The 19723-nt window shown below is 38.8% G+C and overlaps 1 protein-coding gene across 3 annotated transcripts in view; it reads right to left on the bottom strand.

Annotated features, from left to right (window-relative positions):
• Window positions 1-473: 473 nt before the first annotated feature.
• The window catches only part of Ndst3 (N-deacetylase and N-sulfotransferase 3), a 147524-nt gene continuing 128274 nt past the window's right edge, over window positions 474-19723 (bottom strand). For 2 of the 3 annotated variants that reach the window (XM_060392794.1, XM_060392795.1), the window contains exons 11-14: window positions 18867-19037; window positions 17274-17383; window positions 3447-3549; window positions 474-1288 (exon numbers count right to left, since the gene is read on the bottom strand). In XM_060392794.1, coding sequence (XP_060248777.1) covers window positions 1001-1288; window positions 3447-3549; window positions 17274-17383; window positions 18867-19037 — 672 coding nt within the window. In that variant the 3' untranslated portion in view covers window positions 474-1000. Of the gene's footprint in view, window positions 1294-3446; window positions 3550-17273; window positions 17384-18866; window positions 19038-19723 lie in introns of all 3 variants that reach the window. The other variant, XM_021650661.2, reaches the window with a different exon arrangement.

The following is a 19723-nucleotide window of genomic DNA, read 5'->3' as shown; positions in this document are numbered from 1 at the left end:
GAGCCATGTCCATCTTTGTACTTACTGTGCCTGTTTTTGTAGATAGTCCATATATTTGACTATGCTCTGTCATTGGGCAAAGATGTGGAAGATACATAAGATATTCTCAAACATGGGACTTTACCTGTTTGCTCAGTTGTCTCCACCCTGTAGCACAATGATTGTTTAAAATGTTAGATTAAAATTTTTTTATAGCAGTCTATCTTCACATAAGTCTGTACATTATACAACTTCCTTTGGGATTACCTGGAAAAACCGCTGTTTTCCCATAATTTAAATCTGAGTCCTTAAAGCACCGCAAGGAACTGTCGTTAGCTTTCAGTTAGTAGAGTTTGTTCAGTAGCTGGTCTGCACATTTAAAGGTCACGGGGTCTCAGAGAGAACATTTCCTGCAGACTCCGAATGCATTTCTGTACAACTGGGGGTGGCTGGAATAAGCTGGCAGCTTAGAGCAGGAAGCAAAGCGTTCTCAGTGATGTTCACCATATCTCTCTGTTAGAGGGTTTAGTCAGTACTCTTCCAGCATCACTCACCATTTTGATGCACAAATGTGTTTCTGTTTACAGTACAGAGCTACGTGAACACACTGGACAATGCGCAAGGAGAATCACCTCCCTTGCCTCTCTTTGATGGAGATAAAGCCCATATATTACTTCCCAGTCTCTGTTCTCACACACAATCATGGCCTATGCTGGCAGCATTTTTCACACTTTTTGGAATTTTACACGGTGATGTTTATCGTCTTATTGGATACTCCACAGAATCAAGTAAGAAAACATTTTTACAGTCAAACAGTGGTCCAGAAATCTACAGAAATACAACTTTAGTTGATATACAAAACTGTAAATATTACTATGAAATGGAACAGGTCTTTGTCAGTGTTTCTGTTCTTTGTTTTTAAATTTACGTTGGTTGCTGTTGACTTCCACGTGAGTACAGAGTAGTCTACTCTCACTCATCAGATATGGGTTAAGAGGAAGGCCATAGGCCCAGATGTTTCTTAGAGATGCTTTTTATGCCCCACCCCCCAATCATCCACATGCCAGCACATGGAGAACCTTGCTTGTTTTTCTTGATGAAGAGGTATGTGTTTGACAGCTTTTTGGTTGCTTCTCTGAGCTCTGGAGGAGGAGTGTGTGCCAGTACCCGGGATGGGTTCCTGTTTCCTCCGTGCTACCTCACCTTCTGCAGCTCCTGTCTCAGCCACGAGGGCAGAGGCTGCCCGAGCCTGTGCAGCAGCTTCGACAGCTCCACGTTGTGGTCGCGGTAGTAGCTGGACAGAAACGCTCTGCTCTGAGTGAGAAGGAGGGAGAAACGCACATTTTATTTTCCTAGAATCCATTTCCTGCACGTTGACTCTGCTGAAGTGAGTACCTCGTGCTCTAGATGTGGGTCAAGATTCGCACGAAGGGTGTGAACTGCGTGGGTCTGCCTTTCTGTCTGCAGTCTGCAGCAGCAGAGGCGAGCACTGCAGTGTCGAAGCTTGCAACGCCAAGCGGGCTACAAGCTTGTGTTTCCACCCCAGAGTGCAGTCTCTTGGGTGCACACTACTTTTGCACAGAGTTAGACACATTATTCCTTTAAGAAAACTCAGTATGTATCCACAGAGTAACCTTGTTGACAGCTACCCTCAATATCCTGAAAAGCTGAGTTTCTCTTTTTCATCTAGCCTAGCATCTACCTTACACATTAGCTCAGTTTGTCTACGTTAGAGCGAAATAAAACACTAAGCTATAGCTTAGTGTCTTTTAATAACTACATGTAGAAGTATCTTTGATGTAAATATTTTATAAATAATAGTTTATATTTTTATTGAAACGATGGACAAATTATCTTTCAACATCTTGTAGTGTGCTCTGTTTTCACGGTGATCTGATGGTGTATTTTGATAGTCACACAAACACAATTAGAATCTTACAGTGTAATTTCTTTATGAAAACAATAGGTCCCTTTCTTCCCTGTGCCTTCTGTACAGACTTTGATTGTCACCTGACTGAGGTCCTGTCTATCAGATCAGAACAATGAATGTTCCTCCAAACCCTGAAGGATAAAAATTTGTCAAATAAATGCAGATTACTGAGAAATTTCACCTCAGGAATGTCAGTTAACATAATTTATCAAATACTATGAGGAAAAAAGACCCAAATATTTAGATTTCTGAGCTCTAAAAAAAATAATCAATTTACATAGTATATATAATAGTTGGAGTATATATTAAATATGACACGAATAAATATTAGTATATGCAAATTAAGCATAGAGGAAAGATACAGGGCACACGAACTATGAAAAGGTTAGCCTTAGGCATTGCCCATGTCATTGTTTTAGGCATGTGTCCATTTTCTCAAAGCCTACACTCTGTGCTGGGTGACTACTGAGAGACGTGTTAATTCTCTTGTCCCATAGCATATTAACAGCTCAAAGCTTAATATATTAGATTAGCAGTTAACATTATAACCCATGGTCCACAGAACCACTTGGCATTGAAAACAGAAAATATTTTTCCAGTTTCTGGTTGATATATTTCCTATCTTGGTTTGCTGACATTTTTAGTATTGCAATTTCTGTGCAGCTATCATTCTTCTTCTGTAGGTCGCTGTTACCTGTTTTTCAGATTTATAATCACAAACTCAATTTTCTTTCATTCTAACAAGACAGATATTAATTATGTAAACAAAAAAATCAAAACAACCTATCTAGATCTATTGAAACACAAATACTACTTTCCATTTTGACTAAAATGTTATCTTATTGCATTTTATATATTTTAGTGTGTGTATGTGGTGTGTATGTGGTATATGTGTTTGTATGGGTGTGTGTGTGCACATGTCATGGCGTAAGGGAAGACATCAGAGAAAAGCTCACAGCCATTGGTTCTCCCTTTCCACCGTATGTGTCATGGGTGGTAGGAGCCTTTGGCTGTTTAGCCCTCTCTCCCACCATTAATTTCCTTCCTTCTTTCTTTCTTTCTTTCTTTCTTTCTTCTTTCTTTCTTTCTTTCTTTCTTTCTTTTTGTAATTTTATGTTATTTTAATACCATTTTCTTCTCTGAAATAGTGCATTTTATATTTTATTATTTCCCATTTTTAATTGTTTGACAGCTATCATACATTTACACAGTGAAATTTAGTAATGTTCAACCCTGTTTCCATCCCCCATCCTCCTTCCCCCTCCCTTCTCCAGCAGGATAAGTCATGCTTGTTAGGTGGGGGGTTGCTTTGTTCATGTGTAGCCACAGATAAAAGTCCCTCTCTCCACAGGATGCCTTTCTGCTCTTGGGAAGGAGTAATTCTGTAACACAGAGTGGATGTGAAAACAGGAGGAGCCCACTGTCTTTTAGTTTATATACGGGCTGAGAGCTGTTCTTAATCACTTTTCTAAGAAACTATGTGAAATTATTCTTATTTATCATTTCTGCATTTTATATTTTCAGGTTCCATACTTACATCAGAATCCATCGGTGGATACTTTCTTCCTTTACTCTTTCCAAGGCATTTTGTTTTTCCTTCTTCCAATAGCTGACACCAAAAGCCTTTATGAGAATCAAATCTAAAAATAGAAGCAATTGACCAAATTAATAAAAAAAGTTGTTTTCAAGCAGTTTATGAGCTACCAAGACCAGCTATTAATCCATAACCAGGGAAATGAGAGTGTTTTTTTTTTTTTTTTTTTAAATATCTTTCAGCCTCTTACATAAAGTCTTCTGGCACATACTTCCTAATTTTCAGCCCATCTGTCATAATTGTGAGGTTGCCAGGTTCTTAATAGAATGATTTCCAGAAGCTTTCCTATTAATAGAAACTTGTTTCTCAGCAATAAGGGCCCATCTTCACCCTCTGCAAGGCAACCGAGTCTTTTGTATTTCAGAGGGATACAATTTGAATTCTCTGGCTAAAATTCTCTTTAGTGAGCTTGTTAAATTTTGGTATGAGGTTAGCACATAAGTGAAAATGCCTATAAACTGACTTTTTTTTTGCCGTAATTACAGAAGAAATTATAGTAATATGCTAAATTTACATTTTTACCTACACCACTGTTTTGCATTTTTTTTCTCATTTGGGCCTTTGTTATAGCTCTTTAAGAAGTAATAGCACAGTGTTTTATTTTTTGAATACTCACTAAATATAAGATAGATAATGGGGCTGGATGTGAGGTCCATGCCTTTAATCCTAGTACTCAGGAAGCAGAGCCAGGACAATCTCTATGAGTTCAAAGCTAGCCTGGTCTACAATGTGAATTCCAGGACAGCCAGAGCTACACAGTCAGAGCCTGTTTCATAAATCACACACAAGCGTGCGTGCCTTCACACACCCCCCACATACACGTGAGAAAAAAGGATATGTAACAATGAAATAAAAAAAAAAAATGTGTGTCAAGCCTCATTTCTGTGGGCTACATGTTTTCTCAGTATTTTGCTGAGTTCACATCTAGGCTTCCTGACTCTACACTCTAGACCCAGGGTTTCACGTGGGCCCATCGCTGTTATTTGTTAAGGCAAAGCCGTGGTTCCCATGCACAGATGAAACTGTCCAGTGGAAGTAACAGCAATGGTTATTCCTTCGTTCTTGTTACTCAGTGATTCCACTGCCATAGTTTCTTCTACTCTAGGAAGAATTACTTAGAGTTACATTTTCTTTGGTGTTCAGTTTACATTACAAAGAATTCTACTTTCAAGCTTTTGCTTAATACCAGCCTATCAACAATTTTGGCAATTGAAATGAAAATTATGTTTAAATTATAATAAAACTTAAAAACATTTAAATAATCATGTTGAAGTACCTAAGAATTAAATTAACAAAAGCCATGTGTAAGACACCACTGAAAAAGTCAAAAGCAGAGAAGGCCTAACCAAATGCTGTACACATAGAGAAGATTAAGTACTGAACAAGCTGACTCCAAGGTTATATGCGAATTCATATAATTCCAATTGAAACTTGACTAGACCCTGCTATTTTTTTTTTGTAGAAGTGGAAAATGACTTTGAAATACATATGAAAATATAAAATACCTAGATAAACTAAAATAGTTTAAAAAGTTTGAAAAAAAAATAGTCAAGTTACAGATCTTTCCTGCATAATTTCAATGTCTTCTGAATGCTGATTAATCAGTGCTGCTCAGAATCACAGTGACGGACCAACAGAACCAAATAATGGATGGATAAAGACACCTCCACATCTAAGGCCACTGACTTTTAACAAAGAGGAAGAAGCCAATTCAATCAGGGAGCTAATGCAAACTTTACCAGAAAAAAATGAATATTTACACAGAAAATAAATAACACCTACTGTTACATTGCACTGATGGAAAATTTAACATGAAATAGATCATTGGCCTAAACCTTTAAGTTAAAACTGTAAAAATTCTGGAAGAATATAGAATTTTTAAAATTTTTTTTATTTAGTGTTTTTTAAAATTTTATTTATATTTTTATAAATCAAGGGCTGAGAAAATTTTAAATCATTTCTTTTTGAGAAAGGGTCTTCTGTGTCACAAATTGGCCTCAAACTTACTAGGTATCCAAGGAGGACCTTGAACTCCTGATCATCCTGCTTTTAATTAATTTTTTAAAAATTTATTTATTTGAGCGCTCTATCTGCCTGTACACCTCCATGCCAGAAGAGGGCACCAGATCTCATTATAGATGGTTGTGAGTCACCATGTGGTTGCTGGGAATTGAACTCAGGACCTCGGGAAGAACAGGCAGTGCTCTTAACCACTGAGCCATCTCTCCAGCCCCCCTCATCCTGCTTTTACTGTAGTTCTTGGATTACAGGTGCGCACTACCAAGTCCCTGGTTTATGCTATACTGAGGATCAAACCCATGGCTCAGTGCATGCTAAGCAAGCACTCTATCAAATAACTCACATCCCCACTCTACATAAAACATCTTCCTACCCTTAGGTTAGGCAAATACTTTTTAATATAGATTATAAAATGATAATTTTGAATGTGTTAAATTTAAAATTTTGTTTTTCTGAAGATCCTTCAGAAAAGAAATAGAAAACTGGAGGCTACAGTATATATTTGTAAAATGTGTATTTGAAATGTAACCTATTTAAAATATAAAAGATAAAGGGCTAATGGAAAAATGGAGGGGACTTTAATGGATGGGGAGGAAAGGCAATATAGTGGGAGAGGAAGGGATAAATAACATTCATATGTGTGAGAAAAACCATAGGAAAATTACATTACTACATAACATATGTGTGCATACATAATGATGTGTGTGTATATATATATATATGTGTGTGTGTGTGTGTGTGTATATATGTATACATATTTTTAATGACGTTATGTCACATGGGATGATGGTACTCCCCTCAAAACCAAGCAGCATCTAACAAAATACCAGTTCCTCATATGAGAAGCATCCCCTTGAGTTGTTGGCTGAGGGAAATACAAGACTTTCTCAAAGCTGGATGTGCCATTGTCATTGCTCTCAGTAAGGTAAGACCCTATTGTTGAAGAAACTGTGAACTTGGCAGCATTAAGCTGGAACTGACCTGGCAGCCTCCTCCCAGAGGACTGGCTTTCATAGTAGTGCAGTGTGCTATGCAAGCTACTGACGGAGAGGAACAAATGCTTGTCCTACCCAGCTATAAAGTCTGTGAATCACGACAATGATGGGCCCACCAATATATCCATAATGGTGCAGTAATGGCACTTGTATCTTGGATGTAACCAATAGCTGCCTAATTGGACATAAGATCCTGTCAGTGGGAGGAAAGTCACATCTGGTAATGTAAAGTTCGGCAACTTACGTTTGGCTAGAGAACTCACTAATGCCATTTGCCCAAATTAATGTAATTTCTAGCTACATTCTAATGAGCCACATACCCATGAATAAGTGGCACTTTCATCCCTTATCAAAGAAACTTCTTTTTGCAAAAGATGGACTCTTAAAGAAATCCACTGCTTGTCAAAACTCAGAGAATAAATGCGGTGCCCAAGGCCAGTAGCTACATCTGCAACACAACCCATAAACTCTTAAGGCTCAGAGAGCATCGTGGAAGACAGGGCAGAAAGACAGGAAGAAGACCTGGATGCCTGTTGCTTGATGGTGTCTCCTAGACATGACAGTGAAAATTAACCATTAACTCTCAACGATATTGTTGTCTGAAGAACTGATATGACAGTACCGTTGACACGCCAATATGGACAAGGGAAATCACAGTGTCCTATCCCCATTTGAAGAGCTATGGCTGGTCAATGACTATTAAGAGAAAAAGAACGAGTTTCTCCTCAGGACAAGCTGCCACACAGGCTATAGAATCCCAGTGGACACATGTATATACAAGCAGTATTATGTGGATTTGGCACGTTGTATATATATTATTAATTTGGAGAATATAGGAGGAGCTTGAGGAGGAGAGAGAGGCAGAAGTGATGTAATGCTCATGTGTACAGTTCTCAAAATGTATACATTCCTTTTAAAAACTGAGTAAAAAATTGAAAATGATGTGACCAGAGATTTACTCAACTTCATTAGTCATAGAGAAAACACAACTTAAAATTAAAAAATGATTCCCTGCACTCTGCCTAAAGTTTGGCTATGAGTCTCAGCATCTGCTCGATATCCTGCAGGATAGTCTTTCAGAGGCCCTCTGTAGTAGGCTCCTGTGCTGTTCCCTGTTTTCTCCCTCCTCCAATGTCCATCCTCTTTGCCTTTCTGAATGGGGATTGAGCATCTGAGCCAGTCTTCTTTCTTGATTAGCTGCTTCCTTAGGTGTATAGATTTTAGTATGTTTATCCTATAGTATTTCATCTTTATCTTCTTTACTATTTAACTCTGACAGGAACTGATTGGCCTGGTCCTTGATCACCCCCCCACCCCCCGAGAGGGGAGCAGCCTTATCAGGCCACAGAAGAAGACAATGCACCCACCCCTGATGACACCTGATAGACTAGGATCAGAGGGAAGGGGAGGAGGACCTTCCTTACCAGTGGACTGGGAGAGGGACAGGGGTTGGGAAGAGGAAGGATGGAATTGGGAGGGGAGGAGGGAGGGAAGTGCAGGGGGGATACAAAGTGAATAAACTGTAAATAATAAAAATAAAAGTTAATAAATAAATAAATACAAATAACAACAAAAAAAGAATTCCTCTTTGCGCTGATCAGTTTAACCATCAGATACCTCAGTCTTTCTCTATATTTCAAAGTAAAAAAAAAATTAAAAAATGAAGTATCACTCATGAATGTAAGTGCTGGAACTCAAAGTCCCAAAGGAAGTGATGGTAAAGATGCGGAGCAAACAGCACCACAGCCATACTGCCATACTGACAGTATCCCAGTACATGATTTAGTTGAAGGTATTTAAGCAGTAAAAATAAACATGCATTCATGCAAAAAATTTTACATAAATGTTCAAAGAAGCTTTGTTCATAACAGAAAAAGGAAAAGGAAACAGCAGCCCTGTCCATTGACTGATGAAAGGAAGACTCCATGACAAAGGTAGACAGATGGTTTATCGGTACAAGAGCATGAAGCACTCCCAAAGGTAAAATAAGGTTAGCGAGATGGCTCAGCACAGAAAGGCATGGCTGCACTAGCCTGAGGAGCCGGGTTCAACACCCAGAACCCACGTAAAGGTGGAAGGAGAGAACAGACTTCTCATAGCTGCATTCTGACATGATCTCTGGCATGTCCTCTTACACAAAACATTGTGTACACACACACACACAGTAACAAATTGAACAAAGAAAAATAAGCTTTTTTAAAATTATTTGTTGAAAAAAGTTGTTCAGGTAGTTTATAGAAGACATCATACAGGGCTTCTTTACTGAGGAAAATGTGTGTGTGTGTGTGTGTGTTTGTAACTGGGCCAGTATGTGTATGTATGTAGAGAATGGAGGCAAGCCACTGTGTCTGTTTTCCAGGTGGCCTGAGGATTCATCGGTTTTGGTTGCTCACAACATACAGAAAGAGAAGAGGAAGGTCAGCGAAGGGCCTTGCAAGGCCGAGGACATAAGATTATTTTGGAGCCTAAGTGAAAAAGTTTGACAGAGATGAAGGAAGATGTCTCAGCATCTATTCATAAAATCAGTAACGGCAATGATCTTTCCACCAGGAACAACCTCAAGTGCCACAGTATCTGAGGGAACATGCAGGAAGAAGAGCCTTTCTCATGTGGGCACTGGTAGCCATTTTGCACCAGGGTCTCTCCAAGCCTCTCCATCTTTTTGAAGAAGCGTAACATACTGTTTATTGTCTGACCTTGTGGTTGCCCCACAGCAGAGTTAAAAACGCTCCATCATCGTGTCCCTTATTCATGTACATGATGGTTTTGAGAAACTCGAATGAAAGAGTAAAAATTAGAGAGGATAAAGCTGCTTGTAAACTTGTAAAGAAAGTCACTTGGGGACATGTGGAAATAATAAAAGAGACTTGGGTTCAGGAGAAGAAAGATTCTCCAAGGAGAATGACAATCTTGTTTCGGTATTAGTGAAAACATCACCTTTGATGAATAGATGCCAGAGAACATTCAGAGGACACTTAGAAAGCGTGTCTGAAATATCTTTAAATTGCAGTTGCATTTCCTACGTGAAACTAAAGCAGATGCGTTTTCAAAATCAAAACACCATGATTTATGTTATAAATACAGGACAAGAACAGAATATGTATATATGTGTGTGTTAACCTTTTCAAGGTATAATTTAGTAGTTGCATGTTATTATGTGTACAATCCAATGATTGTACTATTTCTATCAACACACATACACACACAAAACAAAACAAAACAAAAAATAACAAAAAAAACAAACCAAACCATGAACAGACAATCCTTTATTTCTTCTTGAGACAGGGTCTTGCTATGCAGTCCAGGATAATCTGATGCACACAATACAGGCCAGGCTGGTCTTACACTCATATCAGTTCTCCTGCCTCAGATTCCAAGTGCTTCAATTATGGATGTATGTCACATACCTAAGTATAACTTCATCATTCATTGGTATTTTTCCCCCTGGCATGGATATGCTAAGTTAATCCATTTACTAGGTAAAAAGCATTAGGATTGTTTTTTTGGTTTTATATATAATGAATAAAACTTCTATGAATATTTATGTCCAAGTTTTTAATTTTATGTCTTTACTTATCTTGGGATAGATCCTACAAGCAAAGCTCGGCTGTTGGTGAGATGGTGTTTAATTTTGAAGAAACTACAAAATCACTTGCCAAAGGGCTTACATATGCCAGTGTGTAAAGTTTAGAAATTTTCCGTATCCTTGCTGAACTTTGGTATTACGCTTTGGTTCCATGGCCATTTGTTTTGTCTTTTGGAGTACAGCCATTCTTTGGCACTGAGTGGTATCTCAATGAGACTTTCATTTGTATCCGTATCTGGATACACATTTATGTGTAAAGTGACATTTAAAAATTTCTTGACCATATTCCAGAGCAGGCAAAATTCCCAAGAGTAGTAGAGTATCACAAACTGGACTTGGTGGAAATAAAAGAAAGAAAGAAAGAAAGGAAAGAAGGAAGGAAGAAAAAAGAAAGAGAAAGAAAACTAGCTAAAAATTTAGTTGGCAGGGAGGTGAAGGTAGATATAAAAGGAGTGGGAGGAAGACGGGTGACTATGATCAAATACATGACATAAAACTCTCAGAGAATCAATAAAATACAAAAATTCATTCTAAGATCCCAGATTTTTAAAAACGAAGCTTTTTATATTGTATATAACTTATATGTTTTTGTGTTGTGTGAATATGCAAGCCATAGCACATATGTGAAGGTCAGAGGACGAACTGGCAGTTAACACTTTCTTTCCACCATGAGAGACTTGGCGATCAAACTCAGGGGGTCAGGCTTTGGGGCAAGAGCTCTACCTACTGAGCAGACTCTAGCGGATGTTATTTACATTAGAAAAGAGGCATAGCATTGGTTTTCTCTGATCCCAACATCCTATGCTGATGGGAGGAGCTTACATATGGGAAGTATGCATTTCAAAGACAACCGGGTTTCAATCTTGCCTTCCCAACTCACTTACTGGGTGACTTTCGTGTTCTCTTTTCTGTGCTTTAGTTTTTTTTACATTCAAAAAAGTGGAACAATTGGAAATAGGTTAGATACTCATCAACCGATGAATGCATGAAGAAAGTGTGGTACCTTATAAAATGGAATATTACTTAGTTATTAAAAATGAAATCATTAAATTCATAGGCAAATGGATGGAGATAGAAAAAAAATCATCCTGAGTGAGGTAACTCAGATCTCAAAAGGAAAATATGGTATCTATTCATTTATATGTAGATGTTAGCTATTAAATCTTCAATAAGCAGGCTATAATACAAATAACCACAGAGGTTAGCTATAGAGTAAGGGACTAGGTGGGAGGGAAGATTTCTCTAGGAAAGCAAAAGAGCCTACTGACAGCTAGAAGATGGGGTGGACTTAAATGCAAGGGTTAAGCAGGGAGAAGGGGAAGGGAGGAAATACAGGAGAAACAGTTAAAACTAAGGGCCATTTAAGGGGTTGTATGGAAACAAATAGTAGAAATAGAAATAGAATCACCAAAAAATGGGAAAGGCAAAACCCCAAATAGTCATCTATCACCAGCAAGTGAAACCTCCAGTGCCAGGAATGGGTTACAACTCTTTGAGTTGTTGGCCAAAGGGGCACCATGGAAACCTCCAAAACCCAGACAGGTATCAAAGCTATTGGCTGCTCTTCACAATCTGATGGTAAGGCTCTATCATGACAACCACACAAAGAAGTAGAGCTGGTGCCTACCTTGAGCCTTCAGCTCATGGCTAGTGTTCATGGTCATGAAAGTTCCTCTGAATGCCACCAGAAGAGAAGGGTAAACACCAACCCAGCTATAAATCCTTCAATCTACAATGGTGACCCAACTGCAAAATGCACTAGTGCTATAGTGGCACAAAAGTTGTGGGAGTGACCGACCCCTATGTTGGTTTTAAGGTCAGCTCCCTGGAACAAATGCCTGCCACTGCTTGTGCGGCCAAGAGCTTGGGAGTAGATAGGACTAGGGGAAAACCAAACACCACTGTTCCGCTGAAGGAGTGTAGCCATACAATGACCCATGTTACTATTCTGCTGTGCTCATATATAAATGTCTTGGTCAGCCATCATCAGAGAAGCTTCCTTCTAAAACAGATGACAAACAAATATGAAGACTCACAGCTGGTAAAAGTGAAGAGCGTGAGAAACCCCAGAAAGCTCAACCCTCAAAGGGGTGTCACCATCAAAACCTTCCCCTCGGGGTTCAATGAATTCTAAGCAAGAGGAGACAGAAAGATTGTAAAAACTAATGAGGATGAAAGGCACAAAAGAAACAATGCCTTCTAGATAGAACAGAACTGATGTATGTAAGAACTGATAGAGACTATGGCGGCGAGCACAGGGCCTGCACAGGTCTAAGTCGGATGGGGTCTAAGTGCTCAGAGGGGATGTTGACACAATCCTGCATCTGTAACCTAGAAGACATCTCCAGTTCACAACTGTTCACAGAGGAAAAAAAATTAGTTTTCTCCCATTGCATCTCACAGGGCATTCAAAGCATACTTATGGGCAAGCCTCATGCCCAACAGATGATCAACACAAAAAGGAACTTAATGGCACTTTTGAGTTTTGTGAATGTGTGTATTTCTGTGTCTAGCTATACGTTTCTTATACTTTTTTGGCTCTTTTTTTTCCTTCTTTATTTGCTTAGTTTGTCCTATTCAAGTTTGTTTTTTATTTCATATTATTATCATATTTATTTATTTATCATTATTCATCAGATGCCTATTTGTTTTCTAATAAGAGATAACAGGAAAGGGTGTGTAGTTAGGTGGATGAGAAGTTGGACAGGATCTGGGAGGGTTTAGGGGAAGGAAAACCGTAACCTGTATATATTATATAAAAAAGTCTATTTTCAATAAAAAGATAGGAATTACCAATACCAACCACACAGCGTTCTTGTGACAATCACAGTGTTCTCATGATGATGTATACGAGTGTGTATCTCCATGTAAGGTACCCAGAAAATAAATGTGTTTGTATACTATATAAATATCTATGAATGTATCATAACCAATCAAAGTGGGCTATCTGTTTTCTTGGCAACATTTAGCATTTCCTTGTAGATATCCAGAAAACCAACAGATTCTAATTTTTATTACAACTGCTTTTTGGCAGTTTTAATATGCCAGATTTTACTTAGTCTTATCAGCAGTGATTTAAGAGGGACTTCCTGGCCAATATTAGCTTGACTGCAATTTAAATGATACCAGAAGTTTTTCTGAATTGTCAAGAAGGTTCAGAATTCCCTTGTGACTTAGCCAAGCCTCAGCCAGGAAACACAACAAAACAAAAGATAAACACAGACTATGTCAGCCCCTCACTTCACATTTGCAGTGCCTGCTACTGACATTTTCAAAGTGCATTAGTATTAAATTTTTATTCAACACAATCTGGTCTCATTAATCTGAACATTTGCCCTGACTGAGAAATGAGCTGCAGGATTAGCATTTTGAAACATCTGCTGACCAGTGATTCTGAATGGATAAATGGAAAATTAAAAGTTGATTTTTAAAGTTTTGGTTTACGTGAATTAGCATAATCTGTGTCAAAGCTTGTTAATCCTCTTTTTTTTTGTTTTTTTCAAATAACTAGTCAGTTTCTTAGACTATGTAATATGGCTTATGTAGCGTCACTACAGCAACCCTTTCAGAGGCTGGGGTTAAGCTTATGTTGAAGAACAGCTGTACAATGGTAGTCTGATTAGATAATTCCTATATACATTGTTTTAGGTTTATACTGTTTATTTTAAATCCCAAACTCACAAGAGACAAGCAGATAAAACAAACAAACAAACAAACAAACAAACAACAGCAACAATAGTAAAAAATAAAATAAAAATAACAGGGTGACCAAAAAAATAAAAAATAAAAAAATAAAAATAAAAATAAAAAAGAAACCCACCATGACAGTAATAAGTCACTTAAGACATAATGTATTATCTCGTAATTCTGTGTGAAATGTAGAATTCTGGAACACGTTCTTCAGCAATTGTGGAAAAAAAACCCCAACCTGATTATTGAGGTTTTTGCTTGTTTGTTTTTGTTTATTTGTTTTGCCATTTCTTTTGAAAAGAACCATTGATATTAGAGTAAGCTCTACTGAAGATAGTATAGAATCTGCTTAGAATATTCCTGCATATCGAGTGTATAGTAAATCCTTTGTATACACTGCCTTCCAATCCCCTATTGTACTATCTATGAACACTGAATTGACGAGGTTAGCAGAGAACTTGTGCTGGTTTATAGTTTACCACACCCATAGAGAACTTTAACTAAAACCCAAAACCCAGCGGAGATAGTAACTTTCTTCTGGATATCCACAGAGGTCACCTAGAAATGCCAAGGGTTGGAATGGTCCAATGAGAACATATTTCTTTTTGTTTCTGTAGTAAAATCATAAGCAGTGCTAATGTATACCCAGAGTAGTTTGTTGGTAGTTGTGTCAATGCTGTATCTGAGATGTGTTTCTCCTCATAGTCAGGCCATGTTTCCAAGGCACTGAGTAACAGCTGTTGGGTCACAGTGACTCTGATAGGAAGGAGCCATTGTTAGGACAGGACCCAGATAAACAACCTAGAAGGGCAAGAACTGAGGAGCGAGCATTTCAAAGCAAGGACAACGAAGTGTATTGTCCAAATATCCTGCAAGTGCACAGCTGGTTTTTACAAGCTGTGTTAGGCCAATCAATGAATGACAAGAAAATGTGGAAAGAAACAACCTGAAAGTATATAACCTATGTCAGCAAGGTGACAGCATGCCGGCTCTGCTGGACTAGAAACTGCTTTCACAGATTACACCCATTTTACTGTGCAACTTGCCCTGACCAAGTAAGAGAATCTCATAATGGATAATCTCAGCTGGCTACATTCCAGGTGCACAGTGACCCACAGTTCTTTGTATAGAGTAGTATGTTTCTTTGATAGTCATTCTCTCAAGTTCACATTGCCTTTTCCAGCAATGGAGATGAATAAAAAAGCTTTCTGCCGAGCAGGATTCAGAGAGGACAAACACAGCATGCAGGTCAAGGACCACTCTACAAGAAAAAGAAATTATGTCTTTACAGACTACTTTACTTCTTTTTTCTTTCTGAAACACAATGCCTTTGCCAGACGCCCTATAAAAAAAGATACAAAGATAAGCCAACTTGAAATAGAAAATCGTTTAGAAAATAAAAGCTTTCTTCTCAAAGAGATACTTAAAGCAGAAATCAGAAAGCGGACTTGAATTTCTAACTGCAAACTAAAAGCATTCAACTTTCTTTAAGGTCAAGTTGAATGTTAAATGCGTAAAGCTAGTGTCTATCAATCGTTGGACTGAAACTCCACAAAACTGGCCATACCAGAAGTAGAGAAAAAGTGGCCCAGCATTTGAATGGTAACAGCAAAGTAAGAGACTACTGGGAAGAAAGCTAAAAACTCCTGAGTTACAGTATTCTTTGGCCTCTAATCCAGAATGTCTAACACATCTCTACATATGGTTGGTACCCCATGTAAGCAGAGTTTGATATTTTTCTGACAACTCTTTTACTTTACTACAAGGGATGCTGAAAGAAATCTCACTTTCTAAATTGTAATGGAATAGAGTGTAACAGCAGAAGCAAACCCAGATGGTTTGTGGAACTGAATCATCTTTATCTGGGAGGTGTTGGGGAAGGGAGTAAAATGGTCAAATAAATTAATAATGATGATTATGATATTAAACATGGAGAAAAGAAAAAAAGACATGAAGTTGGAAGGGGTATGCTGATGTGGGCTGGATATGGCAGAAGTTAGGGGGAGGAGAAAATGATTAAAATATATTGCATGAACTCAAATTAATAAATATATTACATGTTTATATTTTATATAATTTTTTATTTTATGTAATAAAGCATTAAGAATATTTATTATATTTTTTAAAGCATAGTAGAAGAATTTCATACTATAGTCTTTTTTAAGTTTAAGGCTCAACCCATAAATCGAAGAATTAAAGAAATATATAGGGAGACTATGGTTTGTATTCAGTCCATCTCAGTACCTCTGCTGAGTTGCTAAGTTGAGATGGGAGCAAGCACAGACCTCATGACTAATTGCAGAGGGAGAGCCAGGGTGATATAAGAAAGACTGAGGGTACAAACTTTAAGGCACAGACACAGTATATGAACTAACACTTCCTTAAAATTCTGCTCCCTAGCTTTCTTCTCCCTAATCCTAGTTTCCAGTTAGCTATCTGAGAATACCAGTGAAAACCAGCAATCCTCCAAAACAAAGCAAAAACCAGACACCAGACCATCCACCCACTCACACAAACCAAACCCAAACCAGTGCTGTAGCTGCTGAAGGAAGAATGGCAGGGTCAGATTCACAGTTGGTAAGGACAAGCAAGAGAAGGAAGCATGCCTAAGCTTATGACAGTGTTGCCTACCCCTTTAGCCACTGGGCTTCTTTCGCTATAGGACATGGTTTCTGAGAGCTACTTGAAGGTCAGTTCCTAAACTTTGCCAGTCATTTCTTCATGCTCCCAAGAAGTCCCATATTGCCTTCTAAGTGGGTTCTGTGCTTAACTACTGTCTTAGGATTACTATGGCTATGATAAAACACCATGACTAATGCAACTTGGGGGAAGGAAAAGAGTTTATTTGGCTTATCATTCCATATCATAATGTGTTCATCATCAAAGGAAATCAGGACAGGAACTCAATGAAGCAGGGCAGGAACCTGGAGGCAGGAGCAGAGGCAGAGGCCATGGAGGGTTGCTGCTTACTGGCTTGCTCCTCGTGGCTTGCTCAGCCTGCTTTCTTACATAACTCAGGGCCACCCGAGTTAGCATAACACACAGTGGGCTGGGCCCTCCCCCATCAACCACTAATTTTGAAAATGCCTTACAGCTGGATTTCATGGAGGTATTTTCTTAATTGAGGTTGCCTCCTTTCAGACAACTCTAGCTGCGCCAAGTTGACATAAAACTAGCCAGGACACCTACTTATTTCAAGTAGCCTCTTCTAAGGTTCCTTGTCAGTTTAATGAACCACGACTATTGTTTTCCCTTCCATGTTGCTTCTAGGGAAACCTTTGCCTAGTTAAGAATCAAGAAAATTTAGGACACTTCTTTGCCACACGGTCTAAATGTTCTTTCTCAATTGGAGAATGTTAACCTAGACCATGGCCAACATTCAAAAAGCCATTAATCAGCCAATTGTATCTTCCAACTGCAATTTCTTTGCAATCAGTTCTGTGTTGAAACTTCAGTAAACTCATTAGAATATAAACTTACGTTAAAGCTTCGGAGTAATTGTAGTGAGGCGTAACTCCTAGAAACTTCTGGACTTCATCCATCACTGCCGCAGGGTCAGTTCTTAGCTGCTGCCCGTCGATAACTAGCAGCTAATTACCAAAGCAGTAATGAGAAAGAGAAGACATGGGTGTTGAGGAAACGTGTCAACTGCAGAATGTCGAATTCCTGTACTCTGAACTTATCCGGGCACTGTCCTTAGGGATCCGCATGCATTGTTGGGAGGTGCAATCAAGTCATTTTCATTAGTGACTTGCAAATAAGTCAAGCCAATTAAGCATCCTGATGCTTTGTCACAAGTCATGGAAATGATATGAAAACTACAATCGTAATGAGGACAAAGCGTGCTTAGGAGTGTGTCCGTGGGATCATGTTAGGGTTGTATCACTCATGCTGGGATGAATGACTGTAGTACAGAAGAAAGCTTTCAATTAAGTCAGATTGCTCGATCCTGCTCCTAATCCCAGTGCTCAGGAGACCAGGTCAGGGAAATCATGAGCTTGAGGCCAGGAACGGTGTGAGATGCTGTGTCTGAAACAGCAACCACCACTGTCTCCTTGCTCTGATCCCGCCTCCTGAGCAGAAGGTGGTTAAGCTTAGATGTAATGAGTCAGAGAACCTATGATCTCCCACTTCCATTCAGGGGCAGCATTGGAGAAATCCTTTGATGATCTTTGGGGTCAGTCTGTGTTGCAGAGTGAAACGCTGACTCAAAGAAACAAAGCGAACAATAACAACAAAATAAAAACCAAATGAGACCATGGCAAAGAATCTGTTTCTCTGGTGAGTGGTGACAGACAACCCAGCATGACAGAATGACAGTAAGCCATGTTGGAAGTCACAGACCTTCCCACACAACTTTGTCAAAGCTCCCTTGCCAGTAATTTTAGTTAATCTACACTGAACGTTCAATGGAACTTACCATGATACGGTCAGACTGCTACATCTAACAGGAAGCTACTCAGCTTTCACATGCAGCTAACGAAAACAAGCTGAGTTTTTGGTTTAACTTGACTGTAATAAGTTTAATCAGCTATATGTTCATAAGCATTGCCCTGGACACATGGTTTTAGATCCACAGGACTCCTTGTGGTGTCACTGGGCAGCTTATGCAATCCAGAGTAGGGACTCAGTATTTATGGAAGCTGAAGCCAAGAAAAAGAGAAAAGCAAGCAGCGAGAGTAAAAGGACTCATGAAGATTTCAGCAAGGTGTTTCAGGAAGAAATCATGGCGCTTCACTGAACAAAATGATGCCTGTCTGGTTTGGTGAAGACATCCCTCTCATAAGGCTTTATTCATATCAGACCAGGACTTAGTGAATTTGAAACTCTTCAAATTGTGTGCACACAGCCATGGCATGCTAATGCCAACAAATGGTCAGGGAGAATTAGCCTGAGATACTCTTACAAAACTGAGCCAGTTTTTCAACTTCTATTTTACTCTGCCACTATCACTACTTGCAACTACAGAATGAAACTAGCAACGTTTTAGTGAGTGAACATTTCCTCGGTGTTTTAGGCAAACCATCCACCTAATGAGATTGCTACAAGCTGTAAGTCCCGGTTGCCTCATACCTGAAAGGGAGGGAAATAGACAAGCCATCTCTCAATGTGACTGGCGTACCACCCAGGGACTAGGCATCTCTTCTGCAGGGTTCGGAGTTCCCAGGGTGCATGGGGTCCAGCAGAGATTACTTCATAGAAGCTGAACTTCAGAGCTGCAGGGTCTTCATGGGATCGCTGATGCTACAAGGAGAAGGCAGATGATCAAGCTAACTTCAACTCTAGGCATAAATAATTCAAACCCAACCTTTTGACTAAGCTAAAGGAAGGAATGCTGCACTGTTAGACAGGTATTTGTTTTGAAATTAATAACAGATGAAATTGTGCTTGGAGCATCAAAAGCTTAAAGTTAAGACAATGGTGAGACTGTGGGTTTTGGAAACAGGTTGTAGAGGCTGAATTATTGTTCATAGGGTTTCTTCTTAACCAAGATTACTGAATTTTTCCTCAGTGTATACATTTTGTTCTGTATACATTTTAAAAGTAAACTTTTAAAACCTGCTTTAGATGCAGTGTTCCTTTGCGAGGTCATAATCAAACTTCTCATTATACTCAGTGAATACCCCTACTATACAAGCGTCCTGATTACCCTGCTCTTAAGGTAGGTTTGGATTAGAAAGCCCTATTGGCTACTTTAAATGGAGAAACTACTGCAGACTCTGGTATGCACATTATGTGAGATGTACAGATTTTACTACAGTTACCCAGCATCTAAAAGCCAAGATTATTTTATCTAATGGCAACCTTTGCGGTGAACCAGAATAAGAAAATGCAGAAAGCAGCAATCGAAATATGAAAATGTTTCCTAATGGTTCTGTCTCAGGCCTGTGGGCTCAAAGGCAATCACCCTTTCTTCAAATTGATCAATA

Source organism: Meriones unguiculatus, chromosome 10 (genome assembly GCF_030254825.1).
Source record: "Meriones unguiculatus strain TT.TT164.6M chromosome 10, Bangor_MerUng_6.1, whole genome shotgun sequence".
Classification (NCBI taxonomy): Eukaryota; Metazoa; Chordata; class Mammalia; order Rodentia; family Muridae; genus Meriones; species Meriones unguiculatus.
Note: the sequence above shows the minus strand (reverse complement) of the source record. Positions and strands in the feature narration are given on the sequence as shown.